This window comes from Lepidochelys kempii, chromosome 6, assembly GCF_965140285.1.
Source record: "Lepidochelys kempii isolate rLepKem1 chromosome 6, rLepKem1.hap1, whole genome shotgun sequence".
In the NCBI taxonomy this organism is placed as follows: domain Eukaryota; kingdom Metazoa; phylum Chordata; order Testudines; family Cheloniidae; genus Lepidochelys; species Lepidochelys kempii.
The window spans coordinates 28993201-29019287 of NC_136385.1; the positions used below are offsets into that span (position 1 = coordinate 28993201).

At 44.7% G+C, this 26087-nt stretch overlaps 1 protein-coding gene across 6 annotated transcripts in view; it reads right to left on the reverse strand.

Moving 5' to 3' along the window:
* The window catches only part of OSBPL5 (oxysterol binding protein like 5), a 221064-nt gene that overhangs the window by 40134 nt on the left and 154843 nt on the right, over positions 1–26087 (reverse strand). For all 6 annotated transcript variants that reach the window (XM_073347294.1, XM_073347295.2, XM_073347291.2 and 3 more), the window contains 3 exons: positions 24981–25082; positions 21615–21818; positions 12977–13061 (listed from right to left, as the gene is read on the reverse strand). In XM_073347294.1, coding sequence (XP_073203395.1) covers positions 12977–13061; positions 21615–21818; positions 24981–25082 — 391 coding nt within the window. The remainder of the gene's footprint in view (positions 1–12976; positions 13062–21614; positions 21819–24980; positions 25083–26087) is intronic.

The window sequence follows — 26087 nt, forward strand, 5'->3', positions numbered from 1 at the left end:
TGATTGGGCACCTGGACTATATAAAGACCCCAACAGGAAGAGGGAGCTGTTTGAGCAACTGGTTGCTGTTTAGACCACAGTGCCTTGTCACCTCACCTGTCCTCGCCTTCCCAACCCACTATCCTGGCCCCTTGGATTGGTTCTTCCAGCTACTGACCCCTGCGAGAGTTCCAACCATTGCTCTGTACTGCCTGTAATACCAATTGACTTTCCAGCTACCCCCGACCACCTGCACACACTTCACACCACCCCTAAGCCCACCTCTGCCACCAGGCATTATAAACACAGACCATTCCCTTACCCTTTTCATTCACAGCTGACCCAGAGAGAGACAGCTACCATAGCTGTATATGTACACTGCAGGTAGAACTAATCAAAACCAGCAACACTATATTATGAAGAATTAGCCATTTTCGGATAAAATGTTTTTCAAAATTTTAACTAGATCTGATAGTAGTCAATAAGTGGAACGAAAATCCATGCCTGAGAGAAGAAAAAAATTCCGATAACTGAAGTGTTAAATGCTAAAACACTAAGGCCAATCCAAGACTACAGCAAGTGTATTTTGGATAGACACCAATTCACTTTTGAAATTCCAGAACAGTCATTTGCAACCTAGGAGAGGTCCTAGTGGATTACATAGCACAATGATGAAAGAAGAGGAGTCTCCCCAGACTTCTGGCACTGGCCTTACTTATGCTCCATCTCTGGCACTCGTGTGCATAATTCTGCAATTGTTGCAGTAAAAACAGTAACAATTGATTAAGCATTTGCAATAAAAATAGAGAGCTTGGGGGAAAAAAAGTCAAACATATTGCAGTACAGCAAAGGCACTTTGTTTTCAGTTTTTACTGAAAAATTCTTGGCTTTTAAAAAAAAGCTATTATTCTGTTTTTACTAGATTTTCACATAAATTTTGGACCACTCCTGAAAACCCTGATTATGTTAAGCAAATCCAGTCCATTACGTTAGGTAGATGTCTTAGCTTATCGTTAACAAAATCTGTTAAAGTAACACAATGTAGTGGAAGATGTGCATATACGTGTACACACGTATACATACTGTTAATGGACTATGCATGAAATAAACCACAGCATTGAACTGCTTTTACTTTCAGTACTCTTATTTTTCATTATTTGTTGCTTTTTTCTGTCCTCCTGTCCCCCAGTATTAACGCTGATATTTACCCAGAAAACTGGGAAGTTAATTTTTTGCACTGATTTTCACCCATTTTTAAATATTTGTAACAGACACTGAGAAATACCTGGGAAACTTTAAACAAAATAAAAACTGAAAACCAAGGATGTTGGGTACAGCTATGTTTTTATTTGTATTCCAAACTACACTCCCTAGTAAAAGGGCCTAAGCACGGTAACATGGGCTTGCATTTATTGCCTTGCCCTGCAATACCACAGCTTAAATTTGATGCGAAATATTCTATACATTTCCCCAGGCCTTTTGGCTCATTAGGCGTGGTGTCCAGACTAACTCTTAATGGCCATTTGAGACAACTAATGAAATACAGCCACGTATATTCAAAATCACTACCGCCCCCTGTGAAGATGCTCTAGACATCGCTCATGGGTGCACTGCTCATATCAAGGAAGATTTGATGCTACAGCTCTCAAAGCCGCTGCTACAGCTCTTAAAGCCTGGGGCTGTAAGTTTGGATGGGAGCGAGCATGCAGCTCAAATAATCACTGGTTTTTTTTTTCAAAGGGGAATGAATGATTGAACAAAACAAAAACAAAACAAACACCAATGATCCTGAACATCTCTCTAGCTCTATTCAACTCTTGGTCACAAAACACTGTAGGCAAGTCCTACTCATTCAACAGATCTATAACCAGGCTAATCAGATATTTTATAGGAAGGTCATCCAATTAGAATATTAGCATCTTTTCATCTTTGAAGTCCTTCACAAACATCAACTAATATCAGTCACACAATCAAGATGACCCTAGGTCTTCTTCATGTTCTGCAATATATGATAACAAATGGGATAACTGATGTTCTCTCAGTGCTCATCATTAACTCCAATGTAAAAAATCTGCTTTAGCCCGAAGCTTATTGCTGTGCACTAAAGTTTCAGTCTGGGAGCACTTTTTCCCCCATCCACAAAATTGTGGACAGAGGATGGCTGGTCTGAATCCCTTTTCCTGATTTTATTTAGAAGTCTTATTACCAAATGGCCATACAATACTCCAGACAGTGCATCATGAGGGGAATATCACACTTCTTGGGTGGTTAAAGTCATTCAGTTTCTGGCCTTGCTCCTCACACCTATTTGATTGATGCCTCTAACAGTGAGCCAACAATGTATTGTTATCTGATAACTGTATATTGTTTACAAAAAAAAAAATCACATCTTGAACGATGGAGAAGACCCTGATTTCGTTCTGCTGTTGAACATTTGAAAGCCTATGTTTTCTGTTGACTGCCTCCCATTTTGCTATAACCTTTGGGCATCTGAAAACCTGATTTGTAGCTACTAACCATTCTTTGGTGATCTAGAGATTCATAGATTCCAAGGCCAAAAGGACCATTATGATCATCTAGTCTGACTCCTGTTTAACACAGGCCATAAAATTCCCCCAAAATAATTCCTTCTGAACTAGAGACGGTCTTTAAAAAAACAAAACAAAACAAAAAAAACAATCTTGATTTAAAAATTGCCAGTGATGGAGAATCTACCACAACCTTTGGTAAATTGCTCTAATGGTTAATTGCCCTCACGGTTAAAAATTTACACTCTATTTCCAGTGTGAATTTATCTAGCTTCAAGACACAAAGACATGATTCCTCTGCAGGTGCAGAGTTTGGACTGAAGCTGGTTAAAATCCAGGCAATTTTAAACCATTGCCAAGTCTTAACCTCTAGCAATGTGCTGTTTTGAATGGTGCTCACATGGCACAGGAAATGTAACTTACACATTTTATTTCCTCTGACACCTCTGTACCAAACTGTGAAATCTATTTGGTCTTGCAACCTCCATCTTGAATTGTAATCTTCATTGTGACCATTTCGTAGAGTAACTTCCAGTTTGGATTAGAGCAACCATTTTTATTAGGGGCTTGGCACCTAGTTGAATGTCTATGACTAAGAAGCCATCAGAGAGCAATCTACGGCCATCCAAGTTGACTATCTCAACCACCAGCCCGTCACCCTGGGACAGTGAACTCTCTTCAGATAAGCCTATCTGAAGGAAAGGGCTGGAATTTTGTAGCTGGAGCACATGGGCAAAACAGGGACAGACTGTACTTCAGAAGGGTTTGAGTGAGCAAGAGGCTATCCATTGCCACATAGCAGAACACAGGGAAGAGGGAGTATAAGCAGCTGAGGCACTAGTTTTGGGGATTAAGGGAGACAGGCTGCGGAGGCCCACATCCCAAGGAAGGATGGGAGACATAGGGCCTATGTCTTGGAGTGTGCCTTAGAGTCCAGAGTTAGGAACAGTGACCTGGCTCTACCCAGACTCAGAGCCTTAGGATATGTCTACACTACGAAATTAGGTAGATTTTATAGAAGTCGATTTTATACAGTCGATTGCGTATGTCCACACTAAGTGGCTAGCATCAACTTATGGAGTGGTGCACTGTGGGTAGCTACCCCACAGTTCCTGCAGTCTCTACCGCCCATTGGAATTCTGGGTTACGCTCCCAATGCCTGATGGGGCAAAAACATGGTTTCGGGTTTGGGTACATGTCATCAGTTGCCTCTCCCTCCGTGAAAGCAACAGCAGACAATAGTTTTGTGCCGTTTTTCCCGTGCAGACGCCATACCACGGCAAGCATTGAGCCCGCTCAACTCACCGTCACCACGGCTGTTGTGTCCTGGGTGCTGCTGTCAGCAGACGGTGCAGTAGGACTGCTAACTGTCGTCATCCACCACTTCCGCTACAACTCTGCTCTCCTGCAGATGCCATACCACAGCAAGTATGGAGCCCGCTCAGGTCACCATCACTGCTGCTGTTGTGAGCATTGTAAACACCTTGCGCATTATCCTGGAGTCAGTGGCGGATTAATGATTTTGCCGCCCCTAGGCCCTGAAATAATTGCCACTCCACCCCCGGCCCCCCCGTCACAGCTCACCTCCGCTCCGACTCCGCCTCCTCCCTTGAGCGCGCTGCTGGGTCCTGCTTCTCCCCGCTACCTGCCAGTGCTTGTGCACAAAACAGCTTTGTGGAGGGCAGAAGAGGGAGGAACGTGGCACACTCAGGAGAGGAGGTGGGGCCGGGGAGGGGATTTGGGGAAGGAGACCAATAGGGGCAGGGAGGGGGTGGAGAAGGGAGGGGGGTTGGGGCAGGGCCAAGGGTGGAGGGCGCAAACCAGCACCAGGGGAAGCAGCTTCTGGCTGCTATTATAAATTTTCCGCCCCTGGCCGTGGCCTTGTTGGCCTAGGCGTTAATACGCCGCTGCCTGGAGTATATGCAGAACCGGGCTAAGAGACACCAGCACGAGGAGGATTTTGATGAGGACATGGACACAGACATTCCTGAAAGCACGGGCTGTGGACATCATGGCGGCAGTGGGGCTGGTTGATACAGTGGAACGCCGATTCTGGGCCTGGCAAACAAGCACAGACTGGTGGGACCGCATAGTGTTGCGAGTATGGGATGATTCACAGTGGCTGCGAAACTTTTGCATGTGTAAGGCCACTTTCCTGGAACTCTGAGTTGCTTTCCCCAGCCCTGAAATGCAGGAATACCAAGATGAGAGCTGCCCTGACAATTGAGAAATGAGTGGCAATAGCCCTGTGGAAGCTTGCAACACCTGACTGCTACCTGTCAGTTGGGAATCAATTTGGAGTAGGCAAGTCTACTGTGGGGGCTGCTGTGATCCAAGTAGCCAATACAATCATTGACGTTCTGTTATTAAGAGTAGTGACTCTGGGAAATGTGCAGGTCATAGTGCATGGTTTTGCTGCAATGGGGTTCCCTAACTGTGGTAGGGTGATAGATGGAATGCATGTCCCCATCTTGGCACCGGACCACCTTGCCAACCAGTACGTAAACCGCAAGGGGTACTTCTCAATGGTGCTGCAAGCACTGGTAGATCACAAGGGACATTTCACCGACATCAGCGTGGGATGGCTGGGAAAGGTGCATGACGCTCGCATATTTAGGAACTCTGGGCTGTTAGAGCAGCCGCAAGAAGGGACTTACTTCCCAGAACACAAAAATTACTGTTGGGGATGTTGAAATGCCAATAGTTATCCTTGGGGACACAGCCTACCCCTTGCTCCCATGGCTCATGAGGCCATACACAGGCAGCCTGGACAGTATTAAGGAGCAGTTCAACTATAGGCTGAGCAAATGTAGAATGGAGGCTGAGCAAATGTAGAATGGTGGTAGAATGTGCCTTTGGACATTTAAAAGCTCGCTGGTGCTGTTTGCCGACTAGGTCAGATCTCAGCACAACCAACATTCCCATGGTTATTGCTGCTTGCTGTGCGCTCCATAATATCTGTGAGATTAAGGGGGAGACGTTTATGGTGAGGTGGGAGGTTGAGGCAAATCACCTGGCATCCAATTTTGAGCAACCAGACACCAGGGCAATTAGAAGAGCACAGCTAGGCGTGCTGCACATCAGAGAGGCTTTGAAAAACAGTTTCATGACTGGCCAGGCTACGGTGTGACTGTTGTGTGTGTTTCTCCTTGATGCAAACCCACTCCCCTTGGTTGATTTTAATTCTCTGTAACCAAATCACCTTCCCTCCCCCCTTCGAAATAAAGTAACTATTGTTTTGAAACCATGCATTCTCTCTTTATTAATTAAAAAAAAAAGTGAAATAAATGACAAGGTAACCCGAGTGGGGTGGGGTGCGGGAGGAGGAAAGGACAAGGCCACATTGCTTTTTGTAGCCACACTACAAATCAAACTGTTTGAATGACAGCCTTCTGTTGCTTGGGCCATCCTCTGGAGTGGAGTGGCCAGGTGCCTGGAGCCTCCCTCACCCGCGTTCTTGGGCTTCTGGGTGAGGCGGATATGGAACTTGGGGAGGAGGTCAGGCGGTTATACAATGGATGCAGTGGGGGTCTATGCTCCTGTTGGCTTTTCTGCAGCTCCACCAGATGCTTCATCAACCCCGCATACCCTCTTCACGCTCACTTAATGCTTTCCTGGTGTCTAACACTGAATGCCTCCATGCATTAAGCTGTACCCTATCAGTGTGGGAGGACTGCATGAGCTCAGAAAACATGTCATCGCGAGTGCGTTTTTTTCACCTTGTAATCTGCTATAACCTCAGGGACAGAGATGATAGCCGGAGCATAGAAACATTTGCACCTTTGGGGGAGATTAAAAGGGAGAGTAAAATTTAAGATGATACATTTCTGAGAACAAAAGGGATACTCTTTCACAGTGAACAAGCAATTCACAGCAGACAGCACATGTGCTTTAGGTACAAGGTCGCATTTTGCCTTTTATATTGAGCACCTGCCATTATGGTGACATCACACATGGCTGGGCAACAGAATTCGGTTTCCAGGAAGCCATGGTAAGGCAGAGTGTACGTGGGGTTGGCTTCTTACACATAAGATGTGGGAATGGTTTCAAACTGCAGTGCCATCCTTTCCCATAGTAAGCAATGGGTTGGGTTTCACATATAAAAGGAGGGGCTGTGGTTTTTGGGTGGATGTGCAACACTCACCTCCCCCCACCCCACCGCATGGCTATTATCTGGGATGATCCTTGCACCCCTCCACCTGCCGTGTGGCTATTCTCTGGGATGATCCCTTTTAGCCAAGAGCAAACAGCCCAGTATGAATGGAGTCCTTTTACTGTTCCCTTACAAAAATTCCCCTATTTCAACCAGATGACCAAAAATGATATCACTCTACTGAGGCTAACACAGATAGATATAGACCGAATGTTGCTTGAATTTGACCAAAACCCAGGACCGTTCGCTGCCATGCTTTGTGCTGCAATGATTCCAGAATACTTGCTACTGGCTTGCCGTGGTAAAGTGTCCTACTGTGGAGGACGAAATAAGGCAGCCCTCCCCAGAAATCTTCTGCAAAGGCTTTCAGAGTACCTTCAGGAGAGCTTCATGGAGATGTCCCTGGAGGATTCCCGCTCCATCCCCAAACATGTGAACAGACTTTTCCAGTAGCTGTACTGGCCATGAATGCATCCCAATTCTTCAGGGCAAATCAAACATTAAACACTATTGCTTTTAAACCCTGTACTGTAGTTACAAATGTGCACTCACCAGAGCTGCCTTCTCCGGCTTCAGGGTTGGGGATCCTGCCTTCGGAGGATATTGGGTCCAGGGTGATGAAAAGGTCCTGGCTGCTGGGGAGAACGGATTCACCACTTGCCTGCTGCGCATTCTCTTCCTCCACAAAATCCTCCTCCCTGTTGCTTGAGACTCCCCCCTTGCAGGTGTCCACAGACAGTGGTGGGGTATTGGTAGGGTACCCCCCTAGAATGCCATGCAGCTGATCATAGAAGCGGCATGTATGGGGGTCTGACCCGGAGCGCCCGTTTGCCTTCTTTGTCTTTCGGTAGGCTTGCCTGAGCTCCTTAACTTTCACGCAGCAATGCTGTGTGTCCCTGTTGTAGCCTCTCTCCATCATGCCCTGTGAGATTTTGGCAAATATATTGGCATTTTTTCTTTTTGCTTGGAGTTCTGCCTGCGCAGATGCTTCTCCCCATACAGCAATCAGATCCAGTGTCCCCCTTTTGGTCCATGCTGGAGCTCGTTTGCGATTCTGGGGGGACTGCATGGTCACCTGTGCTGCTGAGCTCGCCACGCTGACCAAACAGGAAATGAAATTTGAAAGTTCCTGGGGCTTTTCCTGTGTACCTGGCTAGTGCATCGGAATTCAAAGTGCTGTCCAGAGCAGTCGCATTGGAGCACTTTGGGATAGCTCCTGGAGGCCAATACCGTCGATTTGCGTCCCCACTACTCCAAACTCGACCCAGCAAGGTCAATTTTAGAGCTACTCCCCTCGCCGGGGAGGAGTACAGAAGTCGATTTTAAGAGCCCTTTAAATTGACAGAACAGGGTTGGTTGTGTGGACGCATCCATTTTAAAATCGACCTACGCGGCTAAATTCGACCTAACCCCGTAGCGTAGACCAGGGCTCAGAGACATGAAGGATCCAGTGGTTGGATCCACTTACAACAGTCCGTACAGAAAGGGGGATTGGGCCATGTTAGGACAACTTCTATCAATACACTAAAGCCACTCACAAGAAGAAATCTTCACTGTGTAGCTTATTTACATAATGGCTAGTCTCCAGAATAAAATTCCTTTACTGGAAATGTCAAGAGAAAGTCCCTATATTTGTAGACGTTGAGCCTTGTGGGCTGTTTTGACCTTCCAGAGGCCTCCAAATACAACCGTATGTGACAAAACAAGACAGTCAACAGATTGCTACTGGACTTTATGGAATGTGAAATTTACTGTGGATTAGTGGCACTTCCATGGGCTGTCCATAAGCTAGGGCCCTAAATCCTATCAACAGTCTGTCACAGATGGTGCAGCAGAAAAATGTATTCTGAAATTGTAAGAGGAAAAATAGGACACCAAGCTGCTGATTGTGATATAGATGAATGTCTGGACTGTTCGCTAAACCTATCATGTAACTCAATACTCTAGAAAATAGTAATTCCTCATGAATTGCCATTAACATTACCAAATGTTCTCACTAGTTATTAGCATGAGAGGATGTGTTGAGAAGGACGTGATCAAGGCTGCAAGGAGACTGATTCATGATCCATGAATACACTGTAAACATATACTAACATTATGCAATGGGAAAGAGGCTATCTGGGTCTATTCATATCCCTAGCTCATTTTGCTCTCTCCAGTCTTCTTGACTGGCTTTTATCTGTAGTTGTCCAATGCATTAAACAAAAACTGTTTGTATGCAAGTGTCTCCTAAACCCCCTTATGGCCTGGTCTTTTCTTACCTTCAGTTCATACCCCTTTATATTTTAATCTGTCACCATTTGACCACTGTCCTGTAGCTTACAATGACTTAAGCACAATCCTCCTTGCCCCTTTTTAAACTCAATCCATATTGAAATGAACATTTCTCTACTGTACAAGGCACAAGTCCCTACTTTGTCTGCCCCATTTTATTCAGGACTCTCTCCAGGCAACCGTTCCCTTCCTCTGTGACACTGACTGTACCAGTTTCATGTCATCTGCCAATGTGAATGCAGTGTTGTGTATTACATTTTCCAAATTATCAATACAGAGTATGGATCTTAACAGCGATGCCTTTGGCTATTTATATATCTCCTTCTCAATCCTTATCCATTTATCACTATTCACTGACTTCAGCTGCCAAGCCAATATTTTATCCAATAGAAATTTCCACAATCAGTACCCTACTCATAATGTTTCATGCTAACATCTTTTGGTGTGATATTGCATCAAAAGCCTTCACAAAGGCCAATAACACACAGATTATGCCTGTAGCTTCACCTCTGTCAACTCTCATTGACACCTCCTTGTAGAAGTTGATGAAATTTGTTAGGCATGACTTCCCTTCTCCAAATCTGTGCTGACAGCCCTTCATTATTCTTGTAGCCGTACAAGAGCATTCTCATCTTTCATCCTTAATCACTGTTTCTAGACTCTCTGAATGGAGATGTCATATTTCAGGTCTCTGGGTTCTTGCTTTTTCCCTTTTTTAGAGGTAAGAGATCACATTAGTTTTTCTCTAGGTCATATGCACCTGTTACAAGTGAAGAGGCAAAAATCTCAGGTACTAACTGTGATTTCACCTGAATGGTGTAGATCTGCTTCCTAAGGGTCCTTACTTAGTTTTGAACTTAAAGATATGCTACAATAACCCACTACTTTAATCCCTTGGTTATCACAAATTCATAATAATTCATTTGGCAGAAAGCTTAGAAAGGATTCTAAACACTGAAAACCCATCAGGGAGGGGGATTCTGGCCCTTTTATCCCTCTGGCATACAATATATCAGAGCATATTGTGGGTGTGCCAGAGGAATAGGGCACAACTGGAGCAGTGCTTTAGTCTAGAGATTCCCAACTTCTCGGAGGCCACAACTAGATGGTGTAGGTTAGAGCATCCCTGAGTCTGCTCTAACTTACACAAGTATCCCACAGCAGCCCTAGGGATAAGGGGAACATAAAGATGGCATGCAGCCATCACCCTTTGCCATCTTGGACCTAAAATTGTAGTCAGATGTGGAAAAGCTTTTTCCAGTTTGAAGTCTTCTTTTAGAAGAATACTAAAATGCTAAGAGGTAGTGCCCTGTTAAACACCAATTTTCCTTTAAAAACAAGCACACACCACAGAGACCACACTGCTCACATTGCATATCTTCAAATTAAGTTAATGGAATGTCAAGTAACATTGATCTCTAAGGACATAGCAGCTTTTAAGGCTTGGATAGATAGTAATTGAAGTCATTCCATTGCCTCAAAAGCCTGAGGAATAGTTCTGTTTGTTTCTCTATCAGATGGGCTGACTGAGATTTGAAATTCAGATATGCTTGCCAAAAAATATAAATAAGCTTTAAAAAAGGGTGTGTGTATTATAATCAACATACCTGTTTCTACATAGGAGATATTTAGAGTGAGGTGGCATTCTGTATTTCTTTCCACAAATAAGATGAGTGGTAAAATTCAGGGGGGGGGGGGAGAAGAGGGAAGGGACAAGGGAGGAATAACCATATTCAAATTAAAACCTGCACTCTTTTGGCTTTCCACTTAATTTCACTGCAGTGAACATGCACTTCTTCCATCAAAAATGCCTTTCCCCCCCACCATGAATAACTCTCTTTGCCCAATGGAAGAAAGGGCAGCAGGCACAGACCCAAAGGGAAAACAAAAGAAATAAACCAGATGTCTGGAATGCCTTCTCTTAGATTTGCTGGTGCGCTTAACCATGTTCCAAGTGCACCACCAGAAATGCATTCAGCAGCCCCAGTGTTTCATTTCACACCTATCGGGCTGGGAGAAACTTAACTGAAACAAACCTTTAGCCAAAGGACTGTTGATCTGAAGGCCACTGAAATAAATGAAAGGCATTTTATTCTTCCATTGGGCAAAGGGAGTTATTCATGGTGGGGAGAAAGGCATTTTTGATGGGAAGAAAGTTGCACCTCCATTTACTTAAGTAGATTTAAAATCAAGCCCAAGGTGCATGGATGGCCACTTAGGTGCCCCTTTGGGGCAGGCAGAAAATGTCTACAAGGAGCAGTAGAGGTTAATTTGATATGGCCAAGAATTACAGTACTTTGAAGGTCAACTGGAATGAAAACATGTTTTTAATCTTCTTATCTACTTACGAACCACTGCTTTTCTGTAGTCATTACAGAGTTAGAGAGATTTCCACATAGCAAGCTGGCATGTTTATCACACATTGACCTACATACACCTCCCTTAGTTTCGTGGATTCTAGAAGAAAGGCAGATGTGGATCCATTGGCGACTATTTGTGCTGACTGCATTTCTATCCCTGCAACAGTAACTTAGGGGGAAGGATGGGTGGAAAGACCTCTCCCCACCAACATATTTTCTTCTTTGGGCCCCTGCCTAAAGGAGGATCCAGGTGGATGCCCTACATATTCCCCCGTCTTATTTCAAGGACTATCTATAGAAAGAATGAATGAGTGTGAGACCAAGTTTTCTGGACTCAGGAAATTGAGTATTTGGAGCATAGCCCCATGAAATCAACACATGCTTCCTTCTCAAAGCTCCAGTGAAAGCGGCAAATATCTTGAAATTTCTCATCTTAGGCAGGGGATAATCCCTTCCTGATCCAAAATTTGGTGTTCACCTCCCTTCCATCTTCTACATGTCTGTTGACTCCGCACTTTTCCCTCCATCTGCAAGAGTGTATCTTGTTCCCAGACACACGGCCAATCAGTCCAGAAAGGTGGCCATTGAGTGATCCACCATCACCCAGCAGTATGTGGAGCATGTCTGTGACCCACCTGAGCTCTGGTGGCCCTTGGTGTGAAACCCTCAGATTCACACAGTCTGCCTGGATTTCCTAAACAACATAGTATCCGTGTGCTTCCAGGTTGGCCAGCTGCGGTAGATTGTTCATGTAGGGTGGGATTTTCAAAGGTGAAAGTCAATGAGAGTTGAGCATTTAATTCCCTTAAGCATCTTTGAAAACCCTAAGCATAGTTCTCAGCAGCATCTAGACAGGAGGAAGTTGCACCTTCAGTCAAGTCACAATGTAGCGTACAAACCTTTTACAGGTTTGTAATTTTGTTGTAGTACATACATCTCTCCACCTTCTATTCGGGGAAGTAAAGATGACGCATCCACGATATCATGATACATAATGCTAGTAACTCAAATAAATCTGTATTTTGTCACTGTGTGTGTCGATACAGATGGATTTATATATAAGCAAATATTTTTAATTATATGACTTGGTACAAAACAAAATTTGGAAGACATATGCCTAGAAGAAGAATAAATGCACACATGAATTAGAGTTCGAGCTGGATCCCTCACTGAATCAGTCATGTGAAATCTATTTTGCTTTCTTTAAATGTTGGAGAAGCAATTATTTATATTAGAGTAGAACCTATAAAGCCCAGATGGTGTGAAGTGCATAATACAACAGGGCACCAAAACACACAATAAACGAGTGCCTCTGCTCTAGAAAGCTTACAACCTACACAGACAAGAATAGGAAAAAAAAGTATTATCCCCATTTTAACAGAGGCACAGAGAGTAAATGACTTGCCTGAAGTCACATGGAGAGTCTATGGCAGAACCAGGAATTTTACCCACGTCCCATCCCCTGCTCTGCTGAGTCCAAACCAAGTGTCTAAGCCATAAAACCATAGCCACATAAATCCTTCCCCCTATGCATTCCCAACCTTTATTTTCCTAAATAGGAAAAAGACACCAGAGAAGGCACTCTTGAGCTCCCAGGATCAAACTCTTATTTTGGATTCATGACGACCATTCCTATCTGTGGAAAAGAAGTGGAGAGAGAGGAGAGGCAGACCAGAACTCACCATCTGATTCCGAGGCTGCTCTGAAGATCAAGTAGCTGCTGGGAAGAGGCTGAGTGATGGAACCAACATTCTCTCCCTTTGGGCCCTAGAGTCACACAAACAAGAAAAAGGTAAGGCAAAAAGGAGGCTGTAACAGTTCTGTGAATTTTTCCCTTTCATGGGCCAAGTGTATTTGTGAGGGGGAAGAAGAGGAACAGATGGAGTAATTTAGAGAGATCCATTAGTAACCAGGATATTCCAGCCACTGCTCCAAAGTAGTAATAAGACGTTGACGCAAGTCTGGCTCAGCCCAAAGACCGATTTATTGTCAGTACCTCTAGCAATGTAGAAGTATACCCCCAGAACTGAAGAGTTTTGCTCCTTTAGCTTGTGAACAAGCCTACAGAGAAATGGAAAAGAAAAACGTGCAATTACTGCGTCTCTTACACAAGACTTTTCAGCACAGCGCTCGCTGCTGAGTCCATCTGCAGTATTGCAACACCAGTGGCAAAAAGCCTCAGCTTTCCTCCATCGCTGGAAGAACAGCAGGGGACACTCACACCTCAGATGGTGGCATCAGCCTTTCCAGCAGGCTGGTGCCATGAAAGCCGGTTTGCTCTTACATTATTCAGTTAGTCCTGCTAAAGCTAATGTAAATCACTGTGTGTTGTCCCGTCCTGCTGTTGGCTTCCGAGTGCCTTGCATCTCTCTTTCTGCCAGTGTTAGAGGTGGATAAGCTTGGAAGTCAGCAGATGGGGATTGGAGTGGCCCAGTGCAGGCTCCTAACCTGGATCCTTCACTGGCTTCGTGTGGCTGACTGAGGGATAAATTCTGGGGCATTTCAGTGGCAGCTTTTCTGAAAGGCCACAACTGAAAGAAGGAAGAAAAAGAGAAGGATATGGTGCTTTGAAAGGTGAGCTAGGAGAGGGCATGAAGGCTTCACTGTAACTAGGTGTTCTGTAGTGCAATCTCTTTCCCTTTGCCCCATCTCTCTCTCTAGAAACACCTACCTCATGGGTTCTAAGCAGAGAATTACTTCAAGGACACAGAGGAAGGTTGTTTTTTTTGTTTGTTTGTTTTTTACTGTGCAGTCTGCAGCTAGGAGGCAGACACTGACCCTCCTTGGGAAGGAGCATAAAAAATTCTCACAAAGGCAGACTCCAGCTAAGGTTTCCTTGGTACAAAGGGAAGAGTACATTCGCTATTACACCCCTTCAGGGGAGTGTGCATTCTCTCATCCGTGATGTACATTTAAAGGCAACAGCTATGCCTGATTGATGCACAGGTGTACAAGGGGTTGGGTTGGAGGCTACCTCTGCCCTCCACCTATATGCAGCAGGACACAACCTGGCTATGGACAAGGGGGAGCCTCTTGCCTCCTGGTTTTCTATTTCCAAAGTGACACCCTTAGTCCTCTGTTCCCTCCCTTCCCCACCAATGCACTGCAGGATAAATCACATTGCAAAGAAACAACATAAGCAGAATTTCCTTTGAGAACAAGGATGATAAATAAATTAGTCACTGTGTAGTAGGAGACATCACTGACTTCTGCACTTATTTATTCCACCTGCAGTTGGCCTAAAACAGATCTCTCCAAGGCCCCATTCAAAGTTGTATCTTTAATTGATAGAAAGCTGTGAACAAAGCATTTGAAAAATGTTTTAGCACATGGATGTAAGGTAGCTTTTTCCATCTCTGCAGGCATCTCCTGCCTGACGTAAGGCTTCATATCTCCATATCCATATCCCATCCTCTCTAACAAACTGTTTTCTGTTTTCTCTGTGCACCATACTGCACCAATTTTTATCCCCAAAATTATAATTCATGCAGTGGGTGGGGAGGATCTGACTTTTTTCAGTGAGTTAAGAGGGACCCCCTGAGCCCCAACTCATACTAGAATTCTCCATCATTGCCTGCTACTCTCAATTGCTCCTGTGAATGAATGTCTGGCAGATGGATTGTGCAAAGTTACCTGTATTTTTTTTAAGCTGTTTGTAGGGCTGGGAATGGGAAGAAGGGCAAGTCAGAAGATGGAAGACATCTTGATATGGACACGGATTTGACAACATGTCCAATAGTTTGCATTCATTCTCTCTGACCCAATTTCTAATCCCTGGGGTTTCCAGGCTCTGCAGAGGCTTCATTTACTGTCTTCCTCTGCCAGGGAAATGACAGGTCTTTATTACTCATCAAAACAGGGAGCACCAAGAAACACTCCTTTCACGAGGTGCTTGAGATTTAGAAACCAAAAACATCTGTATGGCGATTTGATATGCAGGACTGGCAAAGTTGGGATTTGATAAGTGATCCGCAGCCCAGCCCCTCAAGACATTACTACTGACATTGATGCAATCAGGCAGCATTCCTTGTGACATTTTTCCTTTCAGGAGCTTTCAGCTGAATGAGACTTTGGAGAATTGTTGATAACACCATAGTATGGATTTTCGATGCACAGATTGAAGCCTGCCTTATAGGGGGAAGCCCATGAACAGATGGTGCAGATCCAGGGTACTGACATTTAAAAGAAGAGTAGATGGCACAACGTTTCAAGAGACTTTTGTGCAAGTGGAAAAATATTACAGTGACCAAATAATGGTCTGTCAGACAGATTTAGTAGTCACACACGGGTAAAAGGATCATGACATTGAGACCACTCTTAACCACCCCCCCCTTAACAATTCTACAGAGTAAGTGAAGTTTCCTATCTGTAAAATAGGGATAACAATCCTTCCTTTCTCCCACCTTTTTTCTGTCTTGCCTATTTAGACTGTAAGCACATCAGAGCAATGACTGTCTCTTACCATTAATGTACAATGCCTCGCACAATGGGCCCCAATCTCAGTGGCAGCCTCTAGATGCTACTGTAATACAATTAATACAGGGAAGTCTTTGGGTCACTCATCTTCAGGGCAGTGAAGGGCATCACCCGAAAAGGATACGTTTGTGGTTCTAAAAAAGGATTGGATTTACGTTACCATGTCAGAGAGTAAGGACTCTGGAAGAATTATGAAAACCAAAAAAAGTAGTTAGTCGATGCATACGCGGAAGCTACAGCCATTCAGTATGTCGTTTTTAATTTTACTTTTGCTTTTATCACCAAAGACAGGCATTAAAAATACGATAGAGAGGTATCATCCACGTGGATGAAAATGAGCAAAACAAGTTTGGGCTGGAGATTAGAAAAGCGTGCCTAACGGAATGATCTAAACGATAGGAGCAGATGGTAAAAGTTTCCCAAGGAATGTGATAGATGCGCCATCACTTCAGTTACTTTAAAAATAAAATCTAAAGGGGGGGGGGGCGTTCAAAACAATGGGTGTATTTCTTATTTTATTGATTGATTTCAATTTCACAGGTACCTACACTGGATTATTTGCTGCCATCGATAGGTGCCCGAGTAACTGAAACAAACAAACATTCCCACACTGTGTTGTTCATCCAGTTAAGTCAAATGAAAAAAATCTAAAAGTGTTTCAGGACAATAGGATGATCCAATACATTACCACAAATCTAACCACCTGACTGCTATACAGTGCATCCGTACACAGCCCCAAAATAATCACCATACTGGCATTATTTGGTACTCTGCCGTAGCCTGAGCAGGCACAGACCCAAACTACACTCCCATTATAAAGTGGTTTGAAGATACTGCCAGAATCATGCGGGGAAGGTCTCTAAGTCACTGCTTGTGGTGTAGAGAGAGAACTTAAGATCTCAGCGCTGTTAATTTAGCACCTGTCAAAAGCATGAGAACAGATTGGGCATTTTTATTTCGTTATGAAGCAGGAATGATCACATCCTAGACGAAAAGCAACTAACTTTAGAGAAGCTATTTATGTTCACAAGCATAGTGAGCCACATAAAATGAAGCGAACTCTCTATCCAGGCAAATGATTCTAATTTACAGTGTGGAAGCCAGTCATTTTTATCAAAAAGCATTTAATGCAAATCAGCTGGTGCTCTTTAAGTATGGGTTACACGGACATTTAGAAGGTGCATGCCCTAACAATATTATTGAAGTTACTAAATTCAGCGGTCTTTCACCCTAAATACACTGGTAATCAATTGACAGGCACCTCAGAGTTTGAGATTCTGTTTTAGTTTAAATTAAATGATAGCCCATTAAACTGAGTTGATGAACGCGACTGTAAATGCTAGTCTAGACAGCTCCACAAACATTTGTTCTAGGGCTTACGGCTGAGCCCTGGGGTAACCACAAATATCTGTGTTGTTTAACAAATGTTAGTGGAGCATCCAGACTAGCATTGACAATTGTGTTAACTGGCAAACGATTAACTAGAGTTAAAACCCAATCACAAATTCTAGTCTAGACAATCCCTACGTTTCAGGATCCGTCATCTTGTTTTAACAGGCAGTGGGAATTCTTGGCCACATCTTGGTTCCAGTATTATAGGTAATAATTTTAACTTGTGCTGGAACAAAGAACCCATCTATAATTCATGAGAAGTGGGCTCTCTTTGCACCATTAGACAAAACCAATTTACACTAGCAAATGCTCCCCTGGTTGCCTTACAACAGAGGTGGGCAAACTACGGCCTGCGGTCCACATCCAGCCTGCGGGACCATCCTGCCCGGTCCCTGAGCTCCTGGCCTGGGAGGCTCGCGCACGGCCCCTCCCCTGCTGTCCGCCCCTCCCCCACAGCCACGCCGCTGCGCGGGAAGTGCTCTGGGCGAAGGGGGTGCGTGCTCATACAGGGCAGCATGTCTGGCTCCAGCGCGGCTCCCAGACATGCTGCTCTGAGCAGCACGGTAAGGGGGCTGGGAGTCCTGGGGGGCAGTCAGGGGACAGGGAGTGGGGCGAGGTAGATAGGGGGTCGAGTCCCAGGGGGCGGTGGTCCTGGGAGGGAGTGGTCCAGGGACAAGGAGTGAGGGCAGGGTTGGATGGATGGGGTGTTCTGAGGGGGGCGGGAAGTAGGAGGGGGCAGATAGGGGGCAGGGGCCAGGCAGTTTGGGGAGGCACAGCCTTCCCTACCTGGCCCTCCATACAGTTTCGCACCTCGATGTGGCCCTCGGGCCAAAAAGTTTGCCCACCCCTGCCTTAAAAGTATGCAGTGAAGTGACACAAAATAAAAAACAGTATTTCTGGCAGCTTCAGCATTTGACTGCTGTCAGAGTGCAAACAGCTCCTTTGACATCAAGCAGTTCATTAGAGGTGGCCTTTTGCTGCTCTCTTGGTGTTCATCTTGTGGCCCAAAGTGGCTGTCACACACAGCAATCCAACCTGGGGGGTTCCTAATACACAGTTCAAATGCAGCATCCCTAATATCCAGCTCAAGATATCCAAATGAACTACTCTGACTTTAAAACCCAAATCTCTCATGATTTTCTTGTTTTCCATAACAGCGTTCAGGAAAATCCTTCCACTTTTTAATATACAGAATATAATATATGTATTTTATATGACTCCTTTCTGTTGGGTCAGTCTTGCTGAAGGAAAAAGCATTCTGACACCACAAGATGCTTCCAATTGCAAAACCGTACTACTTTCTAATCCAGAGGCGGGCAAACTACGGCCCGCGGGACCCTCCTGCCTGGCCCCTGAGCTCCTGGCCCGGGAGGCTTGCCCCCCACCCCTCCCCTGCTGGCCCCCCCGTCCCCCCGCAGCCTCAGCGCGCGGCGCCCCCGGCACAACGCTGTGGGTGGCCGGGCAGCACAGTTGCAGAGCCGCGGCCTGACCAGGGGCGGCTGTACTCCCATCAGCCACCAGTGTTCCAGGCAGCGCAGGAAGGGGGCAGGGAGCGGGGGCGGGGGGTTGGATAGAGGGCAGGGGAGTTGGGGGTGGTGGTCAGGGGTGTGGATAGGCGTCAGGATGGTCAGAGAGCAGGGAACAAGGGGGTTGGATGGGGCAGGGGTTCCAGGGCGGGGGCAGTCAGGAAGGAGAGGGGGGGTTGAATGGGGTGGCGGGGGCAGTCAGGGGACAGGGAGAAGGGGTGGTTGGATGGGGCAGAGGTTCCAGGGGGCAAGTCAGGAGTGGTGGGTCCAGGGGTGGTCAGGGGACAGGTGGTGGTGGATGGGGTACGAGTCCCGGGGATGCGGGGGCTGTCAGGGGACGGGGGGGTTGGATGGGGCAGGAGTCCCAGGGAAGCCGTTGGGGGTGAGAAGCTGAGGGGGGGTGAGAAGCTGGAGGGGAGGGTGGATAGGGGGCAGGGGCTGGGCCATGCCTGGCTGTTTGGGGAGACACAGCCTCCGCTCACCAGCCCTCCATACAATTTTGGAAACCCAATGTGGCCCTCAGGCCAAAAAGTTTGCCTGCCCTGTTCAATTTGTTCTTTCTCACTGCACTTTTCAGATGAATTCAGTTGACCTCTGTCTGCTCACAAGGAACTGTTGTGGTGATGGACAGCAAATAAATGACAGCTTTCTTGGATGCAGGACATGAACCAGATGAACAGAAACTTGAAGGCTGAACAAAAGCCAAGTGGTAGGTGAACTACAATGCCTCATACACCTTTGGCACAAGACCGTATAGTGCAAAGAAAAAAGAGTCAAGACATAGACTGAGGCTAGGCTAAAAACCTTGTGAGGAAACAATAGCTCTTACTCTTTGTTGCTGAGGTCCATTTAATTTTCTACCACTAGCTGGATTCAGTTTAGCAGAACTTTATCTTACAAATAGTTCCTTTGACTTCAAAGTGACTACCCATGAAGCACAGTGAGTAAGGTTGTCAGAATCTGGCCTCATACATCTGCTCTCCCATTTTTGCCAGACCCTTTGGTGCCAGAGTAATGAATGCCATCAGCCCTGGTACATGAATCCTTCCAGGCATCTCTGCTATGCTGGCCTCCCTGCAGTAACATCATAATCAGCAATGCCTTGTTTAGACTGGTAATATTTCTTAGGGAATTTATATCTGCAATAACTCTGTACAGATGCTATTTTTAATAGTGGAACAGAGTCAGAGTAGCTAAGAGCTTTTTCTTCAGGGCATCAGACAGATGTTACGGTCTGTAAGGAGTGGGGGCATCCTCCTTAATCACAGCTAATGGCAAATGCTGTTTCATCCCACCTTAGAGAAATAAATATATTTCTTTAAAACTTTGGGTGAGTTATTGATATCATAAGTTTCCAGAAATGCCACTCTGCATATCACTCTGATGCCTAAAACGTCTGCACAGTCAGCGAGAAGTGATGGAAACAGCTATATGCATGGTTAAGAGCTCTTTTTGTTCAGAATATCACCAGGCTGAATCATCACTGAGTTTTGCAGTCTGCTACTGTCCAATTGTCAGTGAGTTTCACGTAATGAATTATACCTTTGTGGTGTAAGTAAGGCATGCATCTATTCTAAGTCAAGAGTCATAGATCATATAGATATCACATGTAACTCAACCAATCACCACCTTTATTCTACAGCTAATTTGCACGCGACAATTTCATTGGTTATATGAGGGAGGCTGAACAGATGGTGGATTACTTGGCCCAAAACTGACACTCACATAAAAACACAAGTGTCCCAGTACAAACCGTCTTAAACATAAATCAACACAACCAGCACACACAATAACCGCAAACACACAGATCCCCTCACCATAGCATATATCCCACATTCACCACCCACACAAGTCTCCCAACACAACCCCCGCATAATAACCCTAAATATCACTCTGAAGCCTAGAATATCTGCTGCGTCAACCTGAAGTGACGGGAAGAGCAATGAGAATGGATGAGAGCTCTTTTTGCTTAGAATATCAGCAGGTTCAGTCATCACTGGTATTCCCAGTCTGCTACCATCCAGTTTTTAAGTTCTCAGCCATTTTTGGCTCTCAGCCTCCCCATGACTTTATGAATTATACCCGTGTGACAGCACAGCCTTTCAGCTACTAGTTAAAAAATATAAACTGCAGGATCTGTATCTTTCAGATGGGTGGAATCAATTATTGGTACTATAGTGGCACCTAGAAGCCCCAACGGAGATCAAGATTCCGTTGTGCTAGGCACTGTACACTGTCCCAAACAGCTTACAGTTACAACAGACAAGAGAGACTAAGGATAGGAGAAAGGAAGTATCGTTAACCCCATTTTACAGGTGAGGAACTGAGGCACAGAGGGATTAAAGTCACACAAAAGAAGTTTGTGGAAGAGCCAGGTTTTGAACACAGATCTCTCCAGGCCCAGTCCAATGCTGTAACCGCAAGACCAGACTTCCTCTCAATCACAGAACATTAGAGCTGGAAAAGACCAGATCATCCATTTCACCTCGCTTTGCCAGGGCAGATTGTCTCTTGTTCTGCACTGTACAGCACTTTAAATTCTACCTAACCCTCCCACATTCAGCAGATTATTCCACAGTCTAACACATCTGACTGTCAAAGAGCTTTTCCCTGTATTCAGACAATCTTTCCTCCTTTCTTTAATTTCAGTCACGTATCTATGCACCATAAATTACACTTATATAGCCCACCTCAATAGCTCCACATTCTTTTGATCTGGTATTAAAATCAAATTTAATCTAATCAAGTCCCTAATTTGCCTTAAATAACGTAATCTGTTTTACTAGGACAAGACAAAGCTGCCCTTCCAGTCTGCTGGGAACCCTGCTTCCCCTCCCCAAGCATATCCCCCTCTGCCTCAGAGAATTTGTTGGTTTTTTTTTTGGGGGGGGGGAGGGGGAGTTGTTCATCTCAGCACGATTGTTACCTTCACAGCCCAGATGGACTGATCCAAAGGGTGGAAGAGTTTAAAACAGAAGCCATCCTTTTTGGAGGGTCTCTCAATCAGCTCACAGGAATGGAGCAGGATGGTGCCCACCCACTGACCGATCTTTGGTGTTTTATAAATCAGCAGCACTCCTGGTTTCAGAACACACCACAGCTTGGTCCAGCTTTTCAGGGTCCCACGGATCTGGGAGGGAAATAAGCAGAGATAGTTCGGGGTTGTTTTTTTTAAAATTCTTAAATAAAGTATTTTAATCCAGTACAACGTGTTCAGCATGTGCCTCTCTCTCAAAGACAGATTTTGATGCCTTTATTTATGCTGCCTAGCACTGTACTCCTTTCGTAGTCTCGTCAACTTCAGTAGGCGTATTCATGGAAGAAGATATTCCACATGAGTCAGGATATCAGAATCTAGCCCTTACCATTTTGTGAGTTCACAGCCCCCTTTTATTACACACAGACAGACACTTATTTTTTAGTTGTTGACCACATGAGAATGATTTGGGGACAATGCTGATGGACATTTCAATTCGGCCAGTAAGTATTTAAAAGGTTATGTCTAGGCTAAGTGGCCTTAGAAGTTACTGTAAAGATCCGCTGTGGGAAACCACAATTAATAAGTTTAATCAAATATCCTCATTTTGTGAAGCACCTTTTCTGACTGGTTTACTTTTTGGTCATGCTCAATGCAAATTCTATCTCGTAGGCAACACATGAAGTCGGATAGCATACATTGCAGGTCAACGGATTCGGCTTTAGCCATTTTGAGGGTAAAAGAGTGTCCCAGTAAAGTGAGACTTAGCTCTTCTTGCTCAACACCACACATGGGCTGAACCTCAATATGTAACCCTTTTGTTGGGGTTGCTGCTGTGAGAATACATAATAAATGGCTTGCTGTGGAGCTGAAGTTGTTTTAACAGCTTCGAACTCCTCAGGACAAAACTTTTTGCACATGAAGACAAATAATAAAATAAATCCTAAATGTTGTACAAAGACATTATTAATTTTAGTTCTCTAGCAGACTATGCTGTCTCCAGTCACCTAGAATCCACTGCTGATCACGAACAGCAGCGTTCACATTTGTAACAAATATAAATAAATCCTATTGTCTCGAAGTCCATAATTTAAAAACAACAACAATTTTGTTTTGTAAGTGTCTGAAACGGGGGGTTTATCATGGAAAGGGCACTGCAAACTGTAGTTAAGGGTCAGTTGTTGTTATAGCTGTGCTGGCCGCAGAACACAAGAGAGACAAGGTGGGTTAAGTAATATCTTTTATCGGATGGAAGATGGTCACCTACAGTGACAGGAATCAATGTTCCTATGATAAATCAGCAACGCTACACAAACATGGACGTATTTGCTAGTCTCCCCCATCCACATCCCACAATTTCAATCAAATATTTGTTCTGTGGTGTATAAGTTTCAGGGCACAGTGATAAATTGTCAATATTCATATATCTTTGGACAAGGAGCAATTACATTAGTCAACTGGTCCAAAGTTTGTTCTGTATCAAACGAAAATCAAAAGCTTAACTGCTACAAACTTCAAACATCAATGAAACATCTTGTATCTGTCTGCTTAAAGGCAACTGCCATATTTCTTCCTTGTGCAGTGAGTTAACAAAGTTTCTTTGCAAGGAGAACAAAAGGGTGGGGAAAAGACCTGCAAGTCTTTCCAAGATGGCTGCTGAGACCTGGTTCCCGTTTCATTCTTCTCACTTTGCCAAGTGACCCCAGGCTATGTGACTTACAGCATTAGTAGCATATAGCTTCAAGAAATGGAATCACTAGACAAGATTAAGCAGGGTATTCCCTATTCTCACAACATTCGACTTTCCCTCAGACCCCCAAAACAGAAAAAGATGAGCACTGGGGACACGACAATCTCCAAGGCAGAAGCCTGGGATGGAAGACTGAGAGGGGAAAGGTGCTGAGACTTCCACTCATCTCTTCATTCTGAGATGCCACATACTCCCACTTCAGTTCCACAGAGATTGTAAAATGACTTTACTGATAACTGTCAGGAGATGCAGCAGGAGCCATGTATATTCTCCTTGACCTTCTCATCTGAAAGGTAAATGCAGTTTTTCCCCAACTCCCAAAGGGGAAGGAGACTGGCATCCAGCAACAATGGGAGGCAGACATTTTGGGAAGGAGAGTGGAGGGAGAAACACAGTGGGGAACTCAGCAGCATCACAGGAACAAGAAGGTCAGACAAAACCCAGCCTTTTGGTAAAGTAACTCTTAGAAATCCGTAGGCAGAAGAAAAATTATATTTCTCACACACACACACACACACACACACACACACACACACACACACACGTGGAGAGGGGATTACAGGAATCAGTTGTGCACTGAACAGAGCTGGCTTCTAGGTTCTGGCCAACAAACAAAGCTCGGGCAGGCAGGGTGCAAATGAGCATTCAGCTAAGGCTGGTTGTTACATGAGCCACTAAGTATGGACAGACCACAATGGCCAAGGCAGGGAGTGGGAAACAACTTCAATATCCTGGTTGGAAAGAGTCCGATTGATGGGGTACTTGCTTTGAAGCTCATGCAATGAGAGTCAGGAAAAACACAACCCATACACCTATAGCAATCATCCACCTTGGATCCAACCCCCTTTATGTAGAGTATCAAAGAGGCTGAGAACCAGGAAAGATTAGCAAGAAGAGAATTCTGAATCCAACTCCTTAACATATGTGGGGAGAGGATCCAAAACTGCTGGACTTGGGGTAAACATGCTACCTCCAAGACACTGCATGAGCAGGGCAGTGGAAGGGGCAGATTTGACCAAAATGGGATGTGGTTTGCTCGTTTCTCAGGGGATTCTGCCATTTCACTTATAGAAATCAGCAAGGCCTTTGTGGTTGTCCTTCCCTTGAAGTTCTAGCTCCTTCTATTTGAGGACTAGAATGGAATCCAACACTACTTTTCAGTTAGCTACAGGAATTCTCTTTTCCCTACCTTGGTTCAATGTGATTCCTGTCTGCATGTGAAAAACTGGACATTTGATTTTCTTTTTCTACTGCATTACAGTTCTGTGCCTGTTTGGGACCCAACAAAAGAACTCCTCTGGATTGAGAGAGCTTCCAGAGAAGGTGGGATTACTTTTTAAACTACAACTCAGGACAGAACTAAGTGAAGCAAGTACTTGAGAGAGGATCTGAATGTCTTTGTTCCAATTCCAGTGGGGTTGACTGAGTGAAAGCAAGCAAGTCTTCTCTGCTCACTCGAAGGAGGATGCTCTTGGTACTACTGCATAAAACCCAAAATGCTACAGGATTTTCTCATCCATTTATTTATTCCTCCAGCCTCAGAAGTGATGTTTTGCATTAAATACCTTCAGCCAGTCTGCCATAATCACCACACTGGGATCCTTTAGAGCGCTGAAGAGTTGCTTGGTGGCTCTTTTCTTCTCCTGTCTGTAATTCTTCTTCTGTACCTGTTTCAGAATGGAGAAAATAGCAGCTATAAACAGGTCATTTACTGCATGCTTTACTTAGAGAAGGGAGGGAACTTCTTACATAAATGTATCTGGAAAAGCAATTTATTGTGCAGATAGAGCCCTCATGAAACTTATCAGGCCTCACACAGGTTCCCTAGAAATCAACAAAATTGTATGTTCTAGTGACAAAAGTATAAGGGAACATAGAGAGCAGCCAGGATATCAAGTATCTTCATTGATAGCAAAATTCTACAAGAGTTCTTGATTTAATGTTCTTCTTATTAAACTTAGTTCTGTCAGTTACAAAGGTTACACAATCTGCTGTCGCCCTGCCTACAGAGTGATGGAGGCAGACTAGGGAATCCCTGTGAGAAGCTATGCAGAAGCAGATTGGAATTGAGGCATATAATCACATTTTCACCTAGACTAAATCTCCTGGAAAGCCATCCCTCGTGTAGACAAATTGAAACCTTTGAATCACACTAGGTATAAACTTGGCCACTTGCTTTAGATCAACATGTCAGGCACTTAGGGTGTGACACCTGTGCAGTGGTGAGCAAGCAGTGGTGTCATATCGATGTCAATATTCAAGGTTTCTTTCATTGTGTGGATCACATAGGTTATACCAGAGGGGCTGGCTCTACCATGTGGGCAGAACTGCCTATGGCAGCTAAACATTTATAACTATATGATGATTTAACTGGGAATTGGTCCTGCTTCGAGCAGGGGGTTGGACTAGATGACCTTCTGGGGTCCCTTCCAACCCTGATATTCTATGATTCTATGAACCAAGGTACTTGAATGTAGGGAACAAGGTACTGATATTCCCAGTTTGCTGAAGGCAGCAAGAAGAGCCCTAAAGCTACTACCTACAATAATAATAGTAGCCCCTTATGCAAGACTGGTTTTATGAACCGCCTTCCTTATCCAAAAGCACCAGCTGACCTATTGCTTTGGGACGGTGATGAGAGCCAACTAGATGGTGTTAGAGCACACTCTGTG